Here is a 25,315-nt window from a genome sequence, read left to right as displayed (position 1 = left end):
AAGCAGCTTTCGGCCCTCTGTTGGAGGCGTATCCGTAGCCCTGCTTCAAAAAGAATTACGCGAACATGAACCTGAGACGTGGAAAGTAGGACCACGTGCTCGAAAGCAGCTTTCGGCCCTCTGTTGGAGGCGTATCCGTAGCCCTGCTTCAAAAAGAATTACGCGAACATGAACCTGAGACGTGGAAAGTAGGACCACGTGCTCGAAAGCAGCTTTCGGCCCTCTGTTGGAGGCGTATCCGCAGCCCTGCTTCAAAAAGAATTAGGCGAACATGAACCTGAGACGTGGAAAGTAGGACCACGTGCTCGAAAGCCGCTTTCGGCCCTCTGTCGGAGGCGTATCCGTAGCCCTGCTTCAAAAGGGATTAGGCGAACCTGAACCTGAGACGTGGGAAGTAGGACCACGTGCTCGAAAGCCGCTTTCGGCCCTCTGTCGGAGGCGTATCCGTAGCCCTGCTTCAAAAGGGATTAGGCGAACATGAACCTGAGACGTGGAAAGTACGACCACGTGCTCGAAAGCCGCTTTCGGCCCTCTGTTGGAGGCGTATCCGTAGCCCTGCTTCAAAAGGGATTAGGCGAACCTGAACCTGAGACGTGGAAAGTAGGACCACGTGCTCGAAAGCCGCTTTCGGCCCTCTATTGGAGGCGTATCCGTAGCCCTGCTTCAAAAAGAATTAGGCGAACATGAACCTGAGACGTGGAAAGTAGGACCACGTTTGGATTTGTAGACACTTTACAATTATGCCATGCAAGTTAATAACGATTTTTTCTTCGTACATGTCCGTCACCCTAGACGCGCAAGCACTTGCGGCGGAAAACTGCAGAATGTGATTCCCTGCCGCAGAATTCAAGATTTTCCGCGGCAGAAAAACCAGGCCCTTACTCATCGTGTACCTCTGTGCAGGGTCTTCAAAGCCCGTAAATTCATACGGGAAAAACTGACACTCGAGCTGATTATCACATTGCCACAACAGAACGCAGACAATCGTTAAATCCTTTTATTCTTATCTGTACAGTGCATTCATATATATATAGTACTGCGTCACATTTAGACACCCACTCAGGTTGGGGATCCGTCGTCACACGGTCCAAAATGGCAAGGACGATGAAGAAAAAAAAAAGTCACAATATATCTCTTGCACACACGCACCGTCAGAGTTGCACGAGACAACAAGCATTCTGCAAAACCGACAGACGTCGTAGACACCTCATTCTCGGACCTGACTCGAAAGCACTGCTCAAAGGGAACATATAGGTACAAACTCTGGCACAGATCTTACGTACATTATTATCTACACGTATCTTACAGCAATTTCTAAAGCTAGTTTCCAAAGACTAAAATGTAGGATGTGTCGCAGAAGCCTCAAATGATGTTGCACTTCCATACAAAAATTAAAATAAAAAATAATATATAATGTACATCGACCTAACCACACCTTTCAGTTTCCTTCCAGACAGCTTTGGACGTCACTGGACATGACCTTGTGACCAGTTCAGCAATAAAAAAAACCTTACGTATGCACAGTTGCAAACACTCCTAAGGCTCTCACATGCTATGCCTTCTGCATTATAAGGTCAAAATTCCACAGTGTCACACGATGCGGAGTAGAAATAGGCTCGAGCAAATAAACTTCCGTCTGCTCTGACACTGTGGGGGTTTAAGTCTTGCACACAAACATTTTCTCATAAATACATCAATTTATGCCTCTCTTTTTTTTACTTTTTACAAATAAATGAAATCATAACGTAAGCAATATCTTAAGCATTCTTGTACACAGCTCGTATGGCAACTTCCGTGCCTTGGGATGTGCTTTAGATAGATAAGACAAAACTTTTCAATGAAGCGTCAGCCTCATAAAAACACACAAATTCAGAAAACACTTGCATAAATCAGTCAAAAAAAATTTGATCATCCTATTACACCCTAACGTTGTCATTTGTTGTCGAAAATCAGCAAGTCCGTGTAAAATGTTTCAGCATCTTCATAAATTCAACGTGTACATGCGACCTGCACAAAATCTGTTTTCACACACTGTAGGTACAAAATCGTGTGGGACATTGCACTTATGCAACAAAGTGCACAAAAGTCTGTTTTTTTCTATAACACCAACTTATTGGTGACAGTAAGGGTACAAGTCATGACATTGTCTGCAGTGCAAAGAGCTGCATACATTCTACAATGCACATAATTTATGAGCACTAAAAATCGTTTCGTCTGCGTATGGCATCAAGTTGTCTGTCGTCTTGTTTGTACACAGTCCACACACATTTCTATTCGAGGAGGGATTGTAGCTTTCACTACTATATCATTCTTAAAAAATGAAGCCTCAGCCCTCCAACGCTACCTAAAAGATGTGAATGTTGACACGTAGCCCACACGTAGGCTGTGCCAGATAGGTGATAATGAAATGAAATGATCTACGAGCAAGCGCGGCATATCATACAGTCAGCCCATCGGACAAGCTTATCTATGTTACCAGCACATACAAACTTGCCCTCTAATCACTCATCAGTTTGCCTTCTGTGTGGTACAACGTTGAGCAGGGTTTGTTTGTGGACAGTGATAGTCTCCAGAGGGAAAGAGAGAGAGAGAGAGATAGAGAGAGAGAGTTTCCCTTGGAGAGAACAGGCACATTAGTGAAGTAACAGGAGTGCAGAACGCTAGAGTACTTGTATCAGGGAAAGTGTCCCTTCCCCATTTCGGAAAAAAAGGGTTATCTTATCTCACGGTGCTCACAGATACAGTTCACGGAGGTCTGAAAAGATATGCGCGGGGAATTTCCGCAACTCTAAGGTGTCTTCCTCAAACCATTTATAAAAGGCTCCGAGCTTCTTTGCATAATTGTTCCGGATTAATTTTTTTACGTAATCGCTTTTTGGAGAACCTAGGCTGCATTTTGGATGCTTCGTTTTTTGTACTCTTGTCCAAAGTATGGTGGCAACATTGTAAATATGTTTTTTTGTCCTGAAGTATTTTGCGATTATAAGGTGTGTACGAAAAATTGCAGAGAACTTCTATGAAATCGCTCCGGGTGAATTCTGCTAGATATTTTACAGGCTCATTATCGTACAATTTTTTTTAAATACTTTTTTTTTATTTGCAACCATTCTACAGATGTTCTTCCTGAATTGTCAATTTGTTAATTTGTCAATCAATTTTACACAAAAAAGTTCTCGTAAGTTAGTGTACAGGCACTCTCCCTGAAACTGAGCTTAAACTATACAGTGTCGTAGGGAGTTTACGGAATCACTTTGGAGGAATTGGGAATCGCTGTAAATGTTTCTCCTGACAGTATAGTACTGCAGTAAATGCAAGTTGGAGAAGCTGTACTGCCATGCTCTGTAAGTGGTGACTGCCAACGAAAATGCTGCATCAAAGCACCTGGTGATAGAACATTAGCTCAAATCAAAGGAAATAATGCTGCACACAAAATCTAACTGTTGAACTCTTCAGAATGTACGACACCAATGCTAGCCATTCAATTAACCAATACAATGTGCAGGAGAAAGTCCAGTGATGTAGACGGAAAGCTATAATACGCGGGCAACATGAAATGATTCAGGAATGTAATGTTGCCCACGATGAAACCACCACAGCACTCAAAGGTATCTCAGCCCTGCTAAAATGTTTCCACTTCATTTGCAAAGATTACATATTCAGTACATCATCAAGTGCTGGCTACAAGATGCAGAATTTTTTTCATGAATTGCCAAATGTGATTAACTAAGGAATAGACTTTGAAAAGGAGGTAGGGAATTCTGTTAAGAGCAACAAACATCTTGTTAACAGCACAAAATAATCTTGCTAACATTGGCATGCCACACTGCACTACTAAAGCAAACTGATCTCTAGCATTACTAAGATGGCAGTACCAGTATATTGGCACAACACGTACAGCGTCATGGTGGTGCTTAACAGGTTGGAAAAAAAAAGAAAAGAAAAAGAAGCACACTTTAAAGTGTACTCTGGAAAGAAACGCATCACAGCTACCGTATTTTCACACGTATTAGCCGCGGCTTATGCGCGATTTATTTTTTTCGCGGACGCTCTGCGGCTTATCCGTGGGTGCGGCTTATCTGGTGACTATTTTTCCCTGGTACTTTCCCCATACCCCGGGTTAAACGAAAGGGCCGACAGTGCCTCATGTTTTTCGGAACAGGACCGCCCTGCCAGTGCACGAACAATACCGAACAAGGGCGGGACCACTCCACATTCGAGTGGACTAACCCGCCAATCCACGAAAAACACGCAACAAGGGCACAATCCGATCTTAGTAGAACACTAGAACTGACCTCCTTTGATATACATCATGCCGACACCGGAATGTGGACAGGGTTTATGGCCTTCCCTACGGTCTCCTTTGTCGGCAGACCCACAGGAAGGGTTCAATACACCTGTCATCGGGATAAAACGTGGTCAGCTAAGCGTCAGTTCTCATTTGACGAGAGCAGCAGCATTCGTGGACACGGGCACGGCAGTTAGATGTGAGGCATGGCTCCAACGCTGAGGCACAGCCACGACAGCGGCTTCAAACTAAAAGTCGTCGACTTCGCCGACAAGTACGGGAACAGGGCAGCTGGCAGGGAGTACGGCGCTGACGAGCGTTGAGCGTCCCTGTTGATTTTGTATGTGCATCACTGGTTTAGCGCACAAAGCAGTCGCGTCGTATTACCCGCGGCTTATCTGCGAGTGCAGCTTATCTGCAAAAACATTTTCAAAATGTATCTAAAAACGAGTCCTGCGGCTTATCTGCGGTGCGGCTAATACGCGTGAAAATACGGTAATTATATACTATAGGGCCTCACTTTTTAGGGTTATACCCAATTACACCCGATATTCACCCCTGAATCAGATCAGCAAAAAACTGGTTTAACCTGACATTTCCCCGAAAACCGCTGGACCAGGGGCATCCGAAGTCATCACAACTGACACAGAACCTTGGAAACTGTGTCGTAAATGCATAAATACGCCCGTACTACAAACTGTCAAAACAGAGACCCTGCTGCCTCTATAGATGCATGGACTACATATTGATAGTCTGTGTCTACTCGTGTCACATGTATTACGCTGAGTAAACCTAAGATTTACACCCGACTCAATCAGAATTGGGTTGAATCAGGTTCGGTTCAACCCGATTGCACCCGTATTATTGAAGCAAAATATATCCAGATGTTTACCCTCCAATGTTGCTGAAAAATATATATATACAAAAAAAAAAGAAAGTGAGGCCATAATTATTACGCTAACTCCCTCTTTAATGTTCATACACTGTACAATTTACCCTCTTTTGCAAAGTCATAAGGTGTAAGGTGCAAGGTCTTTCAGGGTGTAAATCTTTCAGGGTGCAAGGTCTTTGCAAGGTCCTTCAAGGTGTAAATTTTGTCAATAAGGTCAAACCCACAATTCCTGTAATTCAGCGGTTAGCCAGCAGCGCTGAAAGCTCTCTGTATGCTCAATGCTCACTTGCCAGCAACAAAAGTGGTTATGAAGACGACTTTCCTTCCTTGTCACTGTCTATGCATTTAGAACCACTAGGAGCGGTTAATGCTACTTGGATTATTTTGCAGAGTCAATAGAATATTCTTACGGAAACTATTACGAGACAAGTAGACTGCCAATGCTGTACGCTGTATTTAAGTAGTGGCCATAATTGTACCAAGGTGTTCGTGTGTACATATTGCCGTGTGTGACACCTGGCTCCCTGGCATGACACCCGGTGTGACGTCAGGAAAGAGCATGCTTTTAGTGCGACACTAAAACATGTGTGTAGTGGCACCCGTCATTGTTAGACCCTGATGTTTTAGGGTTAAACCCGATTTTTTCCCGAATTTGCACCCCGAATTGAGGTTCACCTATCTAGGGTTAAACCCGATTTCTACCTGCAAAACTCCACCTAGGCTAGGCACCTCAAGGCATCGACATACTAGTTTCTCACAAAATATGCGACTGCCCCTTACTTCTGGCACTCTGGATAGACGGTACAGTGAACGTTTATTCTACAACAATGCCCGATTTCTCCCCGAACTCAATCTGATGGTAATTTTTCTGCTCGAATTTGCGTGAATTTTCAACATCAGTTTATTGACCCGATTTCTACCCCCCGAATTTGGAAAAATATAAAACCCGAAAACTTCAGGGTCTAGTCATTGTGCATGGATACCCCTCATTTCCACGCTTCTGCTGCCCATTACGTTCTACTTGTAGCGCTCATAAATAGACCCTGAAGTTTTCGGGTTTTATATTTTTCCAAATTCGGGGGGTAGCAATCGGGTCAATAAATTGATGTCGAAAATTCATGCAAATTCGGGCAGAAAAATTACCATCGGACTGAGTTCGGGGAGAAATCGGGCATTATTGTAGAATAAACGTTCACTGTACCGTCTATCCAGAGTGCCAGAAGTAAGGGGCCAGTCGCATATTCTGTGAGAAACTAGTATGTCGATGCCTTGAGGTGCCTAGCCTAGGTGCAGTTTTGCAGGTAGAAATCGGGTTTAACCCTAGATAGGTGAACCTCAATTCGGGGTGCAAATTCGAGGAAAAATCGGGTTTAACCCTAAAACGTCAGGGTCTACTCATAAACGAGTACAGGGGCCATCCAAAAAAATTTGAGATGAAGACGTCCGATGAAAGTGTGTGTGCCAATTTACCAGGTAGTACGAAAGGTTTTGATGTGTGCAATTTGTTTACCACAAAAAGACTCGCACAAACATAGCTCAGTGCCTTTGCTGACGTAAACCAGTCTTGCCAGTTCCCCAGGGGAATTGGGGACAGAAGCGCGGATGGATCATGACTGAGTCAGGAGCAATGCTTTTTCAGAGCTCCGAACAGCCAAGGAGCAGACGACATTTCTCCGAACCAATCAGCGAGTGCGGATCCTGTAGCGTCAGCACGAGGTTCGCAGGCAGATCACAGGCTGGTAGTACTGCTCTCCACACGGTTGAGCACGGTCGCTTTTTTGCGGCACACATTAAATTCAATTTCTGCGATAATTACGACTGCGTGGCGCGAATTACTTTTCCTGCTGCGTCTTACTGGCCTACTTAACAGTTTTATAGGAAGAAAAAAAAAAAAAAAAGGTTGTTAAAAATGACTTCTGCGCTACTTTAATGGTCGAAGTGTCAAGTAACCAGAGAGACACGAAGCAGAAGTGAAAGAGGCAAAAACTGGCAGGTGAAAAACGAGAAGACGTGGATTTGGACGTTATCGCCTCCGTGACAAAGAAAGCATCCATAAAGGGGGTGAGGTACCGGGTTGTTTCGTCTGACATTACATTAAAACATGTGTCTCCCAGCTTCTCGCTAATGAGTGTGAAAAAAAAGAAAAAAAGAAAAAAAAAAGGTTCAGCATAATGCTGAACATGTGCACCTACTTGCACTGCCCAAAAGTGACACGTCACACCGGGTGTCATCAAGTGGAGGCTGACCCTTTAGTCAGTGTAAGCAGACTCCACATCAGAAGAACAAAAAATAGCTCAGTCCAGCTGATGGAAGCGTTGAAATGACAAACACTACAAATGACCTCACCTCACCTCAAAAGAACTTTCATGAGTGACAAGCCTTTGTGCAGACCCGGAACGAAAAGTTTGCCACTGGTGAAAAACTGTCTCGAGGTGCCTCGTGTTCTGTAATTTTTGTCCATTTTAAAGAAGACTTCGTGGGCTATCAGAAGTTGGATTGCTCATTTGCTTCAACACAGACACTTTAGCCGACACTTGTCGGCTTTGGGGTCACACTTGCAAAAAAAAACAAAAGAAATGGGTTGCGTGCAGCAATGTCTTTCGGGAAACAACGCTCCTTAGAAATAATGCAGGATGTCCCCCACACTCTTCCAGCTGGGAAGAACACTATCTATAGCAGATCGAAATAAATAAGAGACAAGAATGAGTACTCCACGAGGCTACGGGTTATCTTGCTCCGTATTTAATTCAACCTTCCTCGACGGTGTAGCTGCAAATTGCAGCTTACACAACAACACCACCTACTGTACAATCTGCAGTAAAAAAACAATAAATAAAAGTTCTCAAGATAAAAGCGTTCGGCAGGATCATCCGAAAAAAAAAAAATTCATTCAGCTTCTGGGAGGTCAGTGCTCACTTCGACAACCGAACCAGACTAGCAAGGTAAAAAAAATAAAAAAAATAAAAGAAACACAAGTACCGCTGTTTCACAACAAACTAACTACTCCTTGTTGCGCTGTCCCGCAAAGAAAGTGGTTCTCTTGCAGTATGGCAAATTTTTGTAACTCTCTCCCACGTCACGGTTTGTCCCGCTGGCCGCAGATTCTCGGGAAACAGAACGTGGGATTAAGCCGGCGACAGTGGCGGAACGGAGTAAATTTCTTCCGCGGGGAGTAACGAAAACGTTCCGCGCAGGCTGATGGGGAGGCGGGGCCGGCGCTTCCTTCTTCGGCTGTCCTGCGTCACGACCGCATGCAAGAAGCATCGGAGAATGACTTTAGAGACAAAAATTAAGTGGAGCACAACAGGTGGCGCCACCTATGCTAAACAAAGACTCCCTCTTGCTGTGTGGTCACGTAAACATTAAGTGTAGGGCCTGAAAGTTTTGGGGAAATTTTTGCTTCTTCTAAATGCGGAGCGTAAAAATCGGGTAAATCGACGCATGCTCTAAATGAATGCGAATTCGGGTGGAAAAACTTCCGGTACGTTAAATTAAATTGAATTCGTTTAAATTTAAATTAATTATTAAATTCGTTAAATTCGTAATAATTTAAAAAAATTAAAAAATTCGTTAGAAAGTCCTAAATACGTTAAATTCCAGTACGTGTGGGATGAGTCGGTATGCCATCCTGAGAGAATGTTGCACTCACAGCCTACTAGGTTACAACGGCCATGTCATAGCTACTCCTTCCCAGCACCGCATTTGGAAGCAAGCGGTGGCGCTACTTATCGGCCCCGTTATTGCTTCCTCAACGTCTACAATACTTTGTACTTTGGCTCACCGTAGTAATTTTGTACCAGCCTGTTGATGTCCCATGGAAGATGCTTCTTTCCAAAGTTGAGTATCATCATCATTCTACACATTTTCATAGGAGTTGTTCCTGTCGTCTGCTACGGTAGTCGTACGTCTGCTTTAAAATTCAAATTTCCATTGTCCAATCATGACGTAGATTCTCGCGGGTCGACGAGTAGCGCCCCCTAGCGTATCGTGCGGACGGTCTCCTCATACGGGTTGCCGATTACGATGACATGGTCGTTATAATCTAGGAGGTCGTGGTTGCACTTTTTTTTTAAATTCATTGTTTTCTCTTAACTTGGGAGATTTGTAAATCCTACTTCGCGCAAAAGTAAATTTTTGCACCGCAGAAAGCCAAGGGCTTTACCTGTCAGTGATACATCACACCAAGTAGCAAGCAGGCCTTGTTTGTGCTAGGTTGTGCCCAATGCCATACATATTCAATTCAATTCAACTAATTTATTCCAATTCAAGTTCAGTATTAAAGTATTTACACTGCGTTAGGTGCGAGGATTGTGGGGAAGAAAAAAGCTTTGTAGAACAGCTCGACAGCAAAAACACACCTCAAAAAGCGTTTCCGAAAGCTGTAAAAAAAAATAAATAAATAAAAATCCTACCTGTGCCTGAATCCCTGGCGCAGTTTCCCTCAGCATTCCGTCTCGTTGTCCCAGTCGCTGTCGTACTCGCTTCCCGACCCCGAGTCCGAATCGGACACTTCAATGGCAACGCGCCTGGCAAGGATGGAAGCCACGTCGTGCGGTTGAGCGGCCTTCTCAACCTGCTTCTGTTTCAAGTCCTCGACGCGACGCAGTTTGATTCCTGAAAACGCGAGGTGAACAAATGGTGAAAGGTGAACAAATCACAACTAGGGTCAGACTTCTTTGGACGGAATGCATTTAAGGAGTTCAGGGGATAAGGATTGGGCATTACACTAGTCCACAGATTTTTCTGACGCGTTCGCGGAGCAGCCACGGGAGAACACTCATAATTAAGGCCTGAAGTTTTAGGGTTTAACCCCGATTTTTTCCCCGATTTTGCACCCCGAATTGAAGGTTGCCTTTTTAGGGTGAAACTCCGATTTTTACCAGGCAAATTGCCCTCTCTGGGATGCCTGTAGGAATGCACCAACTTACTTGTTTGGCAGAAAAAAAATGCAGTTACCCTACCGTCTGTACCAAACTGCTACACTTGAGCCCGATTCCTCCCCGATTTTAGCGAAATGGAAGTTTTTTTTTCACCCGAATTCGCACGAATTTAGTGCGCACGTTTATTTACCCTAATTTTACCCCCCCGAATTTAGAAAAAAAAAATTTCCCGAAAACTTTCAGGCTCTGCTCATGACGGGGTAACAACTGCGGGATTTCAAAGTTACCTTCTCTAATTGCGGCCAAGAGGTCGCTCCTCGGGTCCGTAAACCCAGGCCCGGTCGTGTTCCCTTTCACTGCGGCCGGAGCCACAGTCTTGGCACTGTTCTTCCCGCTCGACCCCGAGCTCACAGACTCAGACTCCAGCGTTCCGTTTGCCAACGCCCCGTTTGCCATCGCGCCGGGACCGCACACTTCGTTCGGCGGCGGGAGCGGGGGCGGAGGCGGGGGCGGAGCCATGGCCACTGCTGGGGCCACGCCCCCGTTGGTGCTGGGCCGGGACGAAGGCGGAGCCTCGCCCGTCACCTCGGGCGTGGGCGGGGGCGGGGGCAGGTCGAGGGCGTCGGGTCCGTCCGCAACCGCGTCGACGTGGTTGTCCTGGCCCGACAGGGCCTCGGGAGGAGGAGGGGGAGGAGGGAGGGTCTCCCGCTGCGCCCGGTGGCGCCCCGCACCGCTTGCTGGCGTTCCCGACGCGGAGGCCGACGGGGTGGAGGTCCCGCTGGAGGAAGACCCAGTAGGTGGTGCGGGAGGTGGCTGGGAGGGGCGGAGCCTGCCCTGCCGGGTGGGCGTGCCCCCGTTGGCCGGGGATGCGACGGACATTGGCGGTGTGTGCTGCTGCTGCGAGAAGGCGAGGTAGTAGGAGAAGGACATGTACTGAATTGGAGTTTATGTTAGCGTGGGATAGAGTTTGTGAGAAGAGGGAGGACAGACCGTAGACCAGGATTAGAGAGAGAGAAAGAGAGAAGTGCGGAAGGCTGCGCGCGCGCGTGCGCTGTCGGTAAACCCATTATGCGGAATGATCTACTAGAAGTGAGCGGACGCTGAGAGAGGACACAAAAGTGTACTTCAATGCACCGATAACGATGGCTGTGGAATTTGCAACAGCTCGCCTGAGTTCAAATCTCAGAGTTCATTGAGTTCCAGGTGAAACCCGATTTTTCACGGTGGTCCACCCCCCGAACGAGTTTTTCGAGAATTCGGGCAAGACCCGATATCTAGCCCGAAATCCTCGCGGTCTTTCCAACTTGTCGTTCTACTAGGTAAACCGTCGTAAAAGTGAATCGTAACGTCGGCAAAAAGAGAGCTATTTGTGACAACCTATTTGCCCTCCTTTTATAATCCCCACCTGCGGGAGCCAAAGAAGAGCTTTTGTGGAGCTCGGGCAGAACCAGGGATCGGAACCGAAACTGAACCCGAACCGAAAACCGGAAAAAAACGTTATTTTCTGACGAACCCGAACCGAACCGAACCCGAACGATTTTTTTGCTTGTCCTGAGCCGAACCGGAACTGAACCGAAAAAATTGATACGGTTACCGGTTCGGGAATCGGTTCAGAGGTGAATTAATTTTACTACTGACCGACCTTTTTTTTTGCTCACCTGAACGGTTATCTCACACCTTTCTCTTACAATCGTGTACGGTGAGCGTAAGCTTGCTTGCATGTAGCAAAATTACTGCCCGTGGACCGGTTAAACCGAGGCCGAAAAAAGTAACTGTTCCAATCCCTATAAATGCCCCGACCGCTGACAGATTTTTTTTTGTCTGTGTATGTGCGGGGGTGGGGGGGTTCTCCCTGAGCCGAACCCGAACCGAACCGATATACCTGAACCGGTTCAAGCTGATAATTTCGGTTCAGCAGAGCTAAACCCGAACCGAACCAATATGCGTGAACCCGAACCGAACCGAAAAAAATACCGGTTCCGATCCCTGGTTTGAACACCGCGGTCATTCACGAGATCCCTGTTCCCAGCGGAAATACAAAGATTCTTGCTTCTCGTCCCAGTGTCACGGCAGTGGCTCGTTTCGTGTACCTTCCGTCTCATCAGAAAATTCCCCGATGACATTACAAGCAGAGATCGTAGTGCCCGATTTCCCCCCCCGAATTCTCGCGCGTAAGTACCACCCGATTTTTCCTTCCCAAATTTGAAAGATCATAAAACCCTAAAAACGAAGAACCCTAAAAAAAGTGAACAACAGAATTTGGATCCTCCGTTGAGTGGGGACTGCCATTTTTACACCGCTGCTGCACTGTAGAACCCCATGGTTGCTGGGTGTCCACAGTGCATGGTACCTCTTCGGGAGATACTAAACTCCCCGCATGCATTTCCCACCACCACTGGATGTGCTTCTCCCCATCCTGTCCGTACTCGCTCCCTAGTGTACCACTCCGCCACAACCAAACACATAATAATACAACATAGTACAAACATAACATAATAGTACAAAACATATAGTACAAATAACAATAATACATACATAATAATACATGAAATACAAAAATAGTACAAAACATAATACAAACAACCAAACACATACCTCTACGCGTTCCATGTAAGGCGGAGGCATGGTGTACTGCTGGTGATGGGGCGGGCTCTGAGGGGGCGGGTGCTCCGTGTAGGCCGGCGGTGGGAGGGGATACTGCGCCCCGCCCACGTGGTTGGCCCCGCCCACACTGGCCCTGTTGTTGTCCGCGGGCCCGCTCAACTCCAGGCTGCTCGGCCGGACGGGACCCCCGTCGACCTGCTGCTGCTGCTGCCCAGTTACGGCGGCGGGGTGTACGCCCCGCGCGCCGTAGTTCTGCGCGGTCCCGTAGATGGGCGTGTGGTCCAGGAACTCGTGCGTGTTGGCGATCTGGCGCAGGCGCTCTCGGGTGTTGTGAGGTTGCCGGACTTTCTTGTGCCGCTTGCCCTCTGGCCGCGGCCGGTTGGGCTGCGTTTTTGAGACGGAAACTGTCAGGAGGGCGTCTCAACACCGCTGAGCGTGCTGGAGCCTATGGCTCCTCAATATATATATATATATACAGTCAATCCCCGATTTATGAACACCCTCGGTTCCCCGAAAAATCGTTCATAAATCGAGGGATTCGTAAATGGAAAATTCCGTTAAGTGAGTACTATCGAGCAAATGGAACAGTATTTCCGAGTTGATATTGTGTTTATAATGCCATATATTGTGTAATTTTGCTTTTGACCATGCCTTTTGTGCTGTATCAGTCTCACAAAACACAGATGCTAGCGCATTCACACTCTGTTTATTATGCGATACTAAATAGTTTAATTTTGCTTTGAACCATGCCTTCCGCTGTGTCAACTGAGGTCAGGAACACTTCTGCAAAAACCTGTTTGTGTTCGGATTTCGAGGGGTTAAGAACCGAGGGTGCAATACCTGGAAAACGTTTTGTCCGTTCAGGCGTCATTCGTAAGACCACGGAATAATCCCTTTGAAGGTTTCTGTTGACCTCGGAACGACCCGTTCATAAATTGAGGGCAAAAACGCTGGGCAACTCCTAGTTGGTTCCCAGAAATTCCGTTCATTATTCGAATATCGAGGTTCATAAAACGAGGGAAAAATGAATGAAAAAAGTTTGGTCCCCCGTGCTCGTGTTCATAAAACGAGGGAATTCATAAATCGAGGGTTGACTGTATATATGTGCCGAGCAGGTGGCAAGCGAAGGTACTTGCCTCTGCTCCGTCCCGTGAGTGCACAATCTGGGAGAGGTGTCGTACGGTGTGGCACGAGTGGGTAAAGCGAGAAGGAAAGCAGAAGAGAGCAAAGCCCAGATCATTAGCGTGGCTCACACACACACACTCATCATCCCCATTCACAACGCGTCGCTCCAGGGGTTGTGGCACTTTCGTATTGGCAGCTGACTCACATTTCACCAAAGGAGGTCATGCTCAAGACCTTCAGAAGGCCTCGTGACTTCAGAAATCCAAAATTTGCATAAACATTCGTATATTATGAGAGTATCGTCAACTAAAACACTCGAGCCGTTCGTAACAGAAACGATTAAAAAAAAAAGCAATGTGAAAAATCCAACTTACTCCGAGTATAACAAATGAAGCGCGGTTAGGAGCAATTTATTAAACACAAAATTATTAAATAAAAATTAATAAATATTATCAAATTAATATTAAATATTATATTAATATTATTAAATATTATATTAATATTATTAAATATTATATTAATATTATTAAATATTATATTAATATTATTGTACATGTTAAATAAAAATATTGAATAAAAATAAATAAAATGTCAAGAAGACTTTCGAGCAGAGCCTATGCTTCATCAGATTGGTCGTTAGCATTCCTGTTAACATTTTGTTCTTAAAAAATTGCTCCTAACTGCATTTTATTCAGTGTTCAACTACAAATCACTGAAACGCTGAATGGAAACAATATGACCATTATGCACTGTAAAAACAAATGGTGTTGAATACAAGCTCTAGCAGGACAGACAAGGACATCATGTATGATGAAGCAAAGCTCAATTAAGAGTAGCAAGAAGACCCGTTCTACCTTCTTTCCCCTGTCCATCATGATCCGTTCTGTGTCCTTGAGCATCTCTTGCCTCCAGAGGTCAAAGAAGTAATTGGGGTCCGTGTAGAACTTGAGTCCATCCTTACCATCCTCCCTGATAACAATAATCAAATGATATAACTGATTGATTGATTGATTTGTGCACCAAATAGCTTAGGCGGCGTTCACACGTGCCAACTTTCTCCACCAGCTCCAACCACCGTGTCGTGACCAACCCGTGCTATCCACTTGGAGCAGTGCTATCCACTCGTGCTATCCACATGGAGCAGTGCTATCCACTCATGCTATCCCCTGGGAGATGCTGTCGTACCCGCACTTACACGTACTGACTCGGGAGCTCCAATCACCGACCAGTTTTGTGTCTGCTCGTTCGACAATAGGGGTATTCTGTTAATAAATATGATAACGATATTCTGTTAATAAACAAACATTTGTAAGGAAATTTGTTTGTATTTTTCTGCGACAGAAATGCGTAGAAGCTTCGTTCTTTACTAAACTGCTCACAATTCGTAAGTAATACACAGGGAGTGCAGAACACCTGAAATTTCGTCATCGTCGAGAATAGACTTCTGCTTAGTTGCTCGTACAGCTCTGGTCAACATTAACAATAACAGCGAAAAAAAAAACGTGGCCTCGTTCCCGAGCGCGATTTTACAGCAACCCTTGGGGCCGTAAGTAAATCTTAATCGAACAAAATTATTCCGTAAGTTTAACGCGAGGATTTTGTTCACTTAACATTCCCCCAGTGCTGCCAAGGGTCGCTGTTGTCGCGCTCGGAAACGAGACCAAATTTTTTCCGCCGTTATTATTAAAGGGGCAATAAACAGGTATACGAGGCGCACTTTTTTTAAATACATTGTGATACGTTGCCGACGGTGAACGTTTTCAAAAAAAATGTTGTCCCAAAAAAGTAAATAATGGCTCCAAACCGAATGAATATTCACTGCACTCTTTCGCCCTCATGCCCCGCCTTGCGATGTCCTGGCGACAATAGCGACACGTCATTTTGACGTCGCGCATCTTCAGCCATTTAGAATACGGGACGCTTATACATTAATTTTTTTGGAATATCGAGAAGTGAGGTCAACTCTAAACGTATTCCCACTTGCGCAATCCAAGGTAGCCAGTTCAAACTGTACCAAAAACCCTCAATATTCTATTTCACATGCGCACTATGTTCTCTGTGCTGTATTGCTCCTCGAGGTCACCGCGATGTTCCCGTAACCGGTTCCCTCGCGAGCTGCAGCTTGTCTCAGTGGGGTCCGTCATTGGCTAGGAGAGCGAAATCTCCCCCACCTCCAGCGACTAGAATTCGGTGTTGCTATTCGCTGGAATATAGTGACGTGACCCGGCTCCAAAGATAAGGAGAGGCTCGCGCGGATTATGCTCTTTGAATGGCATTGTTTCGTGTTAAAGACACTCGCTGGAAGCAAAAGAATTTCATATTTAGATATCGTGAGCTACATTCTTTCATTGGGCATAATAATTGGAGAATGTTTGTCGACCTGTTTTGTGCCCCTTTAAGGTTGACCGGAGCTGTACCTGTGCCTTGAAATTCCGCATTACCGGACTATTAGTCGGTGGGGAGCACGTTGGCCCGTGTGAACGAACCCAAGTTTAAACAGAAGCATTGTGATAAATTTCAATATGCAGTAACGTTTCTTAGAACAGAGTAGTACGGCAGAGAGACGAGACACGGTCACGTCAGAACTCACTCACACTGGTAAGCGAAAGTCGGTGTACAGTGGACTCCCACTAAACGAAACTCGGTTACACAGAAATTATGGATAAACGGAACAATGGGATGTAACGAAATTCCTAAAGATGGGTTTTACTTCAAAAAGTTATATAAAACTACATGGAATACACCCATACTGACTTTCGCCACAGACTGAGGCCATTTAGATTCATGTCACACATGAATTAAGCTACTAATTTGCGTAATTAAACTAAGAAAAATTGCCTAGCAAAAGCAGCATTTTTCTTTCTGATTCCTTTTCACACGATTCGGTAGTACTCCGTATTCACAACGTAAAATATTTGAGGACTCAAATGAATCAGCATCGTACGCAGATGGTGCTCAAGTGGACGCAGGTCTGTTGCGGATCCAACATAGCGCCTGTCAGTAGAACTGGTATGAAAACAATGGCTTCAACAATGACAACTTCACTTTACAATTATATAAGTAGCATCAGAAAAAAAAAATGAAACAAACAACAAAGAACCCCACAGATAAGATGAGCTAGACGTGCCATGTTGCAAACAAACTAAAACCACACGATGTAGCAATGGCATCTATCACCCAAGTACAACACACCTGATGTACGTATTTACATTTCACATGTGATCATTTACATCATTTCCTTCAGCTTGAAAAAAAAAAAAAACAGCAAGACAGGTAAAAACAACAAAGAGGCCAGCAGAAATAGACTCAGACCACCTTCTCTCACAAATGAAAGTTTAAAGCTTGACTGAGTACCACGGTAACGATATCAATGTTACTCGACAAAAAGTAAAGAAACGAAAGAGCCCCCACCCCTGTGAGAGTCTAACGTTTTTTTTTTCTCGCGCCTGTTGAGATTGCAGTCGGCAACACTGGCAGGGTGCCAAAGTGGGCCATCAAGGCCACTAGACTTCGTTTCTGTCAACCTGACGTCAAACAGAAAGCACCTGCCAGCTGCTTCGTAAACGTTGTATACAACCTCCACTCTTATCTTTAATGGGGCTCTTATCATGGCATACTCAAGTCATGGAAGGTTGCACAGACTCCCTGCTGAGGTATCCACCAGAATGATGTCAGATTACTGAGTCGGCCAAATAATATCGCAGAAATAAAGGTATCAATCGAAAAATATATTGAAAGCCGAATCCCATTTTATCAATGTGACCCTAGTTAAGAAGACCCTATTGGCTAGTTTTTGGGGGCACCTAAACAAAAATAAAGTTATTATTATTATTATTATCGATTTTCGCAATAAGATATGCCCTCTTTATCAACCAAAGAGCCATCTACTGTTACCTCAATGAAATTGCTGCGCTTCACTTTACATGTACCCTATGTCAGTATTAGAGGAACTCAATAAAAGTACCCAATATCAATGCCTTGTAGATGACGGTAGGCCTCCTTCATTACAAGGACAGTTGCAGTGGTGTTTGTATCAGGCAATCACCACAGACAGTATTAAACAAAGGAAGTTTGCGGCTCTGTGACAGCCACTGAATGCACAGCCTTGATTAGCAGGGTTCCCAATACATCCCGTCAATTAGCGATGAGATCTTGTTTGCCGTATATAGCGCTGCTAGCACCCAATCAATAATGTACATTGCCACATAAGAGACATATGTTTTTGTGGAAGGCTACTTAAGTAACACTTGTAAGTTGATTTACACCCCTGTCACACGGTCAACGGAAAATGACAATCGACTAGAAGGCCTTCGGGATTTTATATCGCCTTTGAACTTAAATGGATTGTCTCGGTGCCACACGGGAAGTTTTTGATGGCCGTTGAAAGCTTCCGCATTTGGCCTTCAAAATGCTGCAGCGCGCCAATCGCGATGTAGCTCCTTCAGCTTCTTTTCGTCTGGCCACATTGTTTGTTGTTTATTATTATTGTATTGTTTTGTTATTGTTATATCTTTGTGTTGTGGTTTGACTCCGCGTATCCTCTCGCAGGCGCCGGTGAAAAAAGCAGGGAAATGCATAATATGCAGACTAAATACAAACGTACCTTGAAAAAAAAAAAAAAAAAAAGAATATGAAGCTTCCAATAAATACAAAAGCAGAAACCGCGTCAGGAAGTGTCGTCTGATGCAAAGAAATCTCGTTTACAGCGCATTTAAGGCGAAGACAATGTACCCGAGAGTGTAGGGATCCCTCGTCCCGACGGCCTTCGAGACTTCGAGGGAGTTCTGTGGCTCTCCCTTGACCCACTTGACAGTCCGGCCGAAGGCCATCCCGAAACGCCGTGTGGCAGCGCACAATTGGCAGCTGAGTCAATTGATAACAGCCCCAAAGGCCTTCGAGATGCCCGTGTGACAGGGGTATTAGTCAGATTACACATATCAGTCAAGCCAGCTAACCTGTACGGATTGAGCTTGTCAAGGGGAGGCGGCTTGTCACAGGCCTGGTACATCTCCAACATCCCGGCTGGCATGGACGCACGTGACACCACCTGCTGGTCGTAGACGATGGAACTCCGGAATGCTTTTCGCATGTGAATGTCTTGCAGGGAAACTGCAAGCAGCACCATCAAGTGTTACCTTTATGTAAACCATCAAGCTGAGGCTGGGCGTGCACAATCTACTGATCTTACTTAGACCTTTATGTTTGCGGATTTTCTGTTTTGGAAATCGGGTGGCAAGAGATTGAGATTTTGTTTCAAGAGCTTCGAAACAGGGTAAAATCGGGCGTGACATCAGAGTGAAAAGGAGGTTTTTGGACAAAAAAGACAAAAGAAAAAAGCTGCCTCATATCTCACATGAAAGATGCCAAGCAGCTGCACACTTTAGCAAGTTTGCGCACAAAGCCTTTTTCGGCTTCACCCAAACCGCCAATGATGCAAATCGGGGGGTGTAAAAAATGTGTTTTACCAGGTTTAATCCCAAGAGGCTCCATAGATTGAGAAGTTACCCGTCAAAAAGAACTCGTTGCGAGTTACTTACATTTTTCACACGGTAACTTAAGTTATTAACGAAGTTCTTCAGCCTGAAATGTAACTCGCAGTTACCGAGTTACTTAAAAAAAAAGAACGAGTTACTTCCAAGTTACTTCGGACACAAAATAGCATTATGCAGACGCAGCGCGCGTGAGCAGTTGAGTTAGACCTTGAGTTGGCTGCGGAGGAGTGCAACACGCTTATATCGTTTTCATTCATGTCCAACAATAGGCCTCCTCCCTGTTTGTAAACAAATGACGTCATAGTGTTCGACAGCGCCACAAATTTGGTAGAATTGAACTACGCTTGGAGCTAGAGGTGGAGGTTGCACCCGAAAGTCACGGTCTTGAGGTGATTACGATATGGTCCCTTAAAAGGACGCGACCATCGGTCCCGCTTTTCTTTCAGTGGGAGGCAGCGAACAAGCGCCCGTTCGTGGAACCCAGCCCTCTCCTTCCGATTTGTTTCGGTTTCAGTCTGTCTACCAATGTCATGATGACGTTCTTCTGGTAGAGGTCTATTCGAACGCTTTGCATCTTACTCCCTGTGGGCGCACAATGGTTCAGATTCATTTCAATGGCAGTGGTTCTTACTTCCTGAAAAAAATACTGTCATTGATTGAATATCACGTTTTATGGCAAAAAAAAAATGCCATGAAGGAACCGGAGAGAAAGCAAGAAAATATGTGGATGTGAGTGAAAAGCGAGTTAAAAGTAACTTGGAACTTAACTTAAGTTACCTTGGCAAAGTTACCTGAAAAAGGAACGAGTTCCTCTGAAAGTTGCCATGAAGGAACCGGAGAGAAACCAAGAAAATATGTGGATGCGAGTGAAAAGCGAGTTAAAAGTAACTTGGAACTTAACTTAAGTTACCTTGGCAAAGTTACCTGAAAAAGGAACGAGTTCCTCTGAAAGTTACCACGGCGCAAAAGTACCGAGTTAAGTTACAAGTTACAAAAAAAAAAGGAACTTAGTTATAGTTAGGGCCTGACTTTTTCGGGTTTTATTTTTGGCCAAATTCGGGGGGTAAATATCGGGTGATATTTTTCGTTCGAAAATTCGGGTGTATTCGGGTTAAATCCCGTTACGGCATATTCTGTCGTCAGGAATTCGGGTGTATTAGGGTGATTTTTTTTTGTTTAATAAAAATTTGTCTTAACATGGAACTAATGTTTAGCAATGTTATCAAACTTTATTTTAATGCACGCTTACGAGTGTGCCACACGACCCGGATGTTTTCGGGTAGATTCGGGTTAAACCCGAATTTTACAGATTTTGTTCGGGGGGTAAATATCGGGCGGATACGGGTTTAACCCTAAAAAGTCAGGCCCTAGTTATAGTGTAGTAACGACTTACCTTGAACTCCGAGAGGCTCTACTGAAACAAAAACTTGACCCTGGCTCGTACACGTAATTCTCAAACGAACCCGAGCCTACTATGGGACTGCTGGCGACTGCGAGGACTGCCACGACCTTATACGGGACTTACCCTCTTCCACGGTGGAGTCCAGCTGGGTCACCTTGACCGCGAGTCGGTCAACCCTCGCCTGCAGCGCCCCCGTCCGAGCCACCAACTGGGCCGCGTCTCGGAGCAGGACCCCGAAGAGGTCGTCCGCGTGCTTCGACAGGGAAGACAGCTGGCGCACCACGTTGGCCAGGGTGCCGTTGGTCACGCACTCGAGCTCGCTGGGCACTACGACCGCAAGGGCACCGCGGGGGTCGAGGGGCAGCGCACCCCTGCAGACGTGCACTGGCTCGATGATGCGCTGGAGCAGAGGCATTGTCCGCTTGTCTGTTCAAGCGTCGCCCGGAAATAGCTGCGTAAGAAAGACGGTAGAAAGACGGTAGAGAACGTCTGTTCGCACGGCGCTCAGAAACGGCGCAAGATGTCGTCGAAACGGAGGTATATTGGCGTGTTCTTGGGGTTGCCACTTTTCGTAGTGAAAAATACCGGCTGAGGGAAAGGAGGTGGCATAGAGGGAAAGGAGGAAAGGCTCGCGGGAAAGGGGCAGAATAGGAGCTCAAGACAATACAAGGAAACGTGTTCCTGTGTGTAATAATAATAATAATAATAATAATAATAATGAGTAACCAATGAAACAACTAATGACTGTGCGGAGTTGGGTCTGTGCTCCAGATTTATTCAAGCTGTAGTGGAGTGTTGAAGGGAAAAGCCCCCTATGAAAGGTCCTGAGCCACAAATACCGGCAAAAGGTTGCCGGCATCACCTTCCTACCGGCAACCGGCAGAGCGAGCAAAAAAAACCGGCCGTGCCGGTATAATGCCGGCCTGGTGGCAACCCTACGTGTTCTCCTTGCCTTGCCCTTATGTCGATGACACATTTTGTAGAATTCCAGGAGTACCCGTTTTGATTTGTGTTGAGCTCGAATCCGCAAATATTTTAGTGCGCGACACTCTATCGAGATTGCAGCGCATGTTCGAGACGCACCAAACTTTTAATTTATTAAGAATCGACGGCTCAACCTTGCCCTCTAAAAAAATATGTCATTGACTTGAGAAAAGCTAAGAGAACACACCGGTACAATCTTATGATGATAGTTTAGAGCGTTCACGCGTCTTGTGTGAACGAAGATCACCCATAGATTTCTGAAGGAGTGATTTCCCATTAAAGGGGCACTAAAATACGCAAAACAAGTTCACTTCGAGTTATGTTACACGCTATGTTAATTCTGCACTTGTTATCGTAAGATAAGTATTTAAAGAGATTGAAACATTTAAAGAGGGGCACTAAAACGCAAAAACAACTTCCTCTCAAATGAAAGTCCGTGTTTCAATTAGTGTAATACAAGCAAAATTAGCTCACACCGCACTACTTTTCGGATGAAAAAACGCAAAGAAAACAAGAAATCAAAGTTTTGAGTTTTGATAACAAGTACGAAATCAACATAGCGTGGAACGTAATTTGAAGTGAACTTCTTTTCACATTTTAGAGCCCCTTTGAATAATTTATTTTACTAAGGAACGAACTTTCGGACGGACAGGTCCGACAGGTGCAATACATTGAATACTCGGTAGAGTTATTTATACTAATGTGCATCAGAGAAAGGAGATGCTGCACATTAGTATAAATAATCTCTACCAAGTGTTCTTTACCAAGTCTCTACCATATCACACCTGATGAAGGACAGATATGTTATCATAAATTATTTAAATGCTTCAATGACTTTAAATACTTACGATATTCACTCGAGAGTGCTAGACTTTTCCCATTTTTGCCTGTCAGTTTACTTGTTATCATAAAATTCAAAACTTTGATTCCGTTACGGAGCTACAATCGAAATTATACCGGACTCTTCTTTGCTTCGGCACTAAGCAGTCCCCATCGTTTCAGCTCATGCTGTCCAAAGGAGGTGAAGATAGACGTGGTCAGTGGAAAATTCGTTAGCGCTGTTGTGCACTATGATTCAGTGAATCGGTATTCAATTCAAATCAATTCATTATTTCGCATTGGATGCCGCCAATCTTTGCCTCCCGGGGACCCTCATTCATTGCCGCCAAAGACGGTTCTGTTTTCATTGCGTTTTTCTTCTAAACGGTAGCGCGGTGTGAAGTAACTTTGCTTGCATTACACTAACTGAAACACAGACTTTTCATCTGAGAGCGAGTTGTTTTGCATTTTAGTGCCCCTTTAAAGACGTTAAAAGTGATGTGCATTGCTTGTGCTAAAGTAGAACAAAAATGTGCAACAATCAACATGTCGTGAACATTCCAGGTGACGTACGCATGTCTTCAACCAAATTTTTGGCAAAAACACCGCCACTGATACGGTTTTAGTTGGCCGCACACGGTTTTCATTTTTAGACCGTTTTCTTTTCGTTTACGTAGCTTTGGATAGCTTTACATATTTCGTGATGGTTTTTAGATGGTTTTAATTGGGGTTTAAGTAGTTTTCAAGGTTAAAAATCAAGTTCGCTGTGGTTTTTTCTTTGGTTGACAACTCAGCACAAGACTCGTAGCTTTTCACTTAGTGTCAGGAGGCTCTTACTTTTCAGATCTAGACCCTAGCTCAAGACTGCAGTCCTCAACTCTGGCCAACTTACATACAGCGAAACATGTTACAGAGTATGCTTCACATAGCCCAGAATACAACCCATAAATAACCTAAAGTACAAAATATGCCATCAGACACAGATGAAAACTGACACCAGCAGCTATGATGACTGACAGAGCTATTCGACAGCTGAATTACATCAGCCCGAGCCTGCTGTTCATGGCAAGCAACTTGGCAACTTTTCAAGCACCGCCTCTGCGTCGTGTTTGACCGAAGTCACCAAATCTTGCGCTGTAGAGGGACCAATCTGATGAAACGTCGTATTTATTTGTTCGTTTCTTCAACGTTGATTTCTGAGCAATATGCTTTTAAGTTGCATAATACAAAAGTCCCCTCAATACATTTTCTTACCATAATATGCAGCCCAACCTGTCTTGAACAGTACACAAAACAGACACAATAATAATCTTCAGGAACGTCCCGTCACACAACGTCACTGGCATTAGACATACGTTTACATGCACATGAAGTGCACCGCAAGGGGTTTTATGTATATACAGACCTACGTGCGTGCATTCCAAATGCAACTTGATCACAAACAGAAGCCACTCCCAAATGGATGCCCTTTCATAGCCACGCATTTAAAAAGACTTCCCCCCTCTAGCTAAGAAAAACAGCAAAATAAGTGTCCACGGAAACTGTCGTCTGCATCAGAATCTCGCTTCGAACGCCCCCGACTCGATGACATCAGCGTGCAAAAAATAACGTACGAACTATAATAGTACCATAAGATAGCTCTTTTTTTTAATCGCAGTTCCGCCAAAAAACAATGAGAAACAGATAAGCACCAATCTCTGCACAAAATAGCGACAAAGATCGCAGACATCTAATCCGAACGCTATATCTCGCCGCTAAAAAAGAACGTCACGTCTCAAACTGCTCCATCCTCCCGGTGGAACTTGGCACTTGCCGTAGGATTTCGTAATCTTAATGCGAGGGGCAACGGTATAAATTTCGAATCACACGGGAATAAATCACGCCTTCTGCCCTTGGTGGGAAAGCGGCATGAAGTCATCATAAAAACGATACGCGGCCTCGCCCACAAGTGACAGGTGGAGATCGGGACCAGTTGCATTCAGGCAAACACCCATTTTTAGGCGTTAAAATGCACTTAAAGACTGAAGAATTCATTCATGATACACGACAGCTCAAGTAATCGACTCAGTTGTACAGAAACCAGATCAGGGAAGGGAACCAGCACAGGATGACCTTAAACTGATGTTATTGCCGTGCTAAGAGACCTTAATGGGGACTTCCGCAACAGCCCACCCTGTACATTTTACTTAACATGATTGTACGAAGTAAAGGTCAGGGATGTGCAACAATGCGTAAACAAGTTTAGCGACTGATCTAATTACGAGTTTGATGTCAAAACTGTGTTGAAACAACTCCGATTAAGCCTACGCATACAGGAAGTGAAAATTGGAGCACATATAGCCAGACTGAGCATGTGTAACTTTTCGTGTCCAGTCGAAGGGGTGACATAATTCAAGGATGTGGGTAAGCACTTGAATAAAACGTCACGTTCGAAGTGCAAGCAAGCCATGATACCACTTCGAAGTACAAGCGATCACCAACGGCACTTACATCACATTTAGAAGTTCACCCGGGGGCTCGTTGACAGCCTTTCGGAGTAATGTCTCCAATGTATGCCGCAATAACACAGCAATAACCTATTTTAAATGTCTAACGTTCGTGAAATTGTCCTAAAAGAATCATCACTCCGAACACACATCAACCCGATGAGCAATCAGCACAAGATGGCGACAAGTGACATCTCGGTAAACTTAAAAAAACAATAAGTTATCTCAAAAAATTAAATACTGCATACACTATTAATAAAAGTATTTCAGTAATTAAGAGTACTGTATAAGATCGAGATGTTGGTCGCTGAAAGAATTATACGGCCGTCTGCGGGACAGAAGATAG

At 44.8% G+C, this 25,315-nt stretch overlaps 1 protein-coding gene across 6 annotated transcripts; it reads right to left on the bottom strand.

Moving 5' to 3' along the window:
* Positions 1-983: 983 nt before the first annotated feature.
* LOC135387857 (actin-binding protein WASF3-like) lies at positions 984-25,159 on the bottom strand. Of its 6 annotated transcripts, none has more exons than XM_064617025.1 (9): positions 24,974-25,159; positions 20,804-21,131; positions 18,742-18,895; positions 14,641-14,755; positions 13,798-13,824; positions 12,653-13,045; positions 10,345-10,990; positions 9,590-9,791; positions 984-3,381 (listed from the first exon to the last, which is right to left on the bottom strand). In XM_064617025.1, the coding sequence occupies exons 2-8, from the start codon at positions 21,093-21,095 to the stop codon at positions 9,619-9,621; spliced, it is 1,800 nt and encodes a 599-aa protein (XP_064473095.1). In that variant the 5' UTR covers positions 21,096-21,131; positions 24,974-25,159; the 3' UTR covers positions 984-3,381; positions 9,590-9,618. The 6 variants fall into 6 exon arrangements, with proteins under 6 accessions (XP_064473095.1, XP_064473093.1, XP_064473097.1 ...); XM_064617023.1 differs by lacking the exon at positions 984-3,381 and adding an exon at positions 7,898-8,413; XM_064617027.1 differs by lacking the exon at positions 984-3,381 and adding an exon at positions 7,898-8,413 and having other exon boundaries at positions 10,345-10,954.
* Positions 25,160-25,315: the final 156 nt, after the last annotated feature.

The sequence above is a fragment of the Ornithodoros turicata genome, chromosome 3 (assembly GCF_037126465.1).
Source record: "Ornithodoros turicata isolate Travis chromosome 3, ASM3712646v1, whole genome shotgun sequence".
NCBI lineage: Eukaryota > Metazoa > Arthropoda > Arachnida > Ixodida > Argasidae > Ornithodoros > Ornithodoros turicata.
Note: the sequence above shows the minus strand (reverse complement) of the source record. Positions and strands in the feature narration are given on the sequence as shown.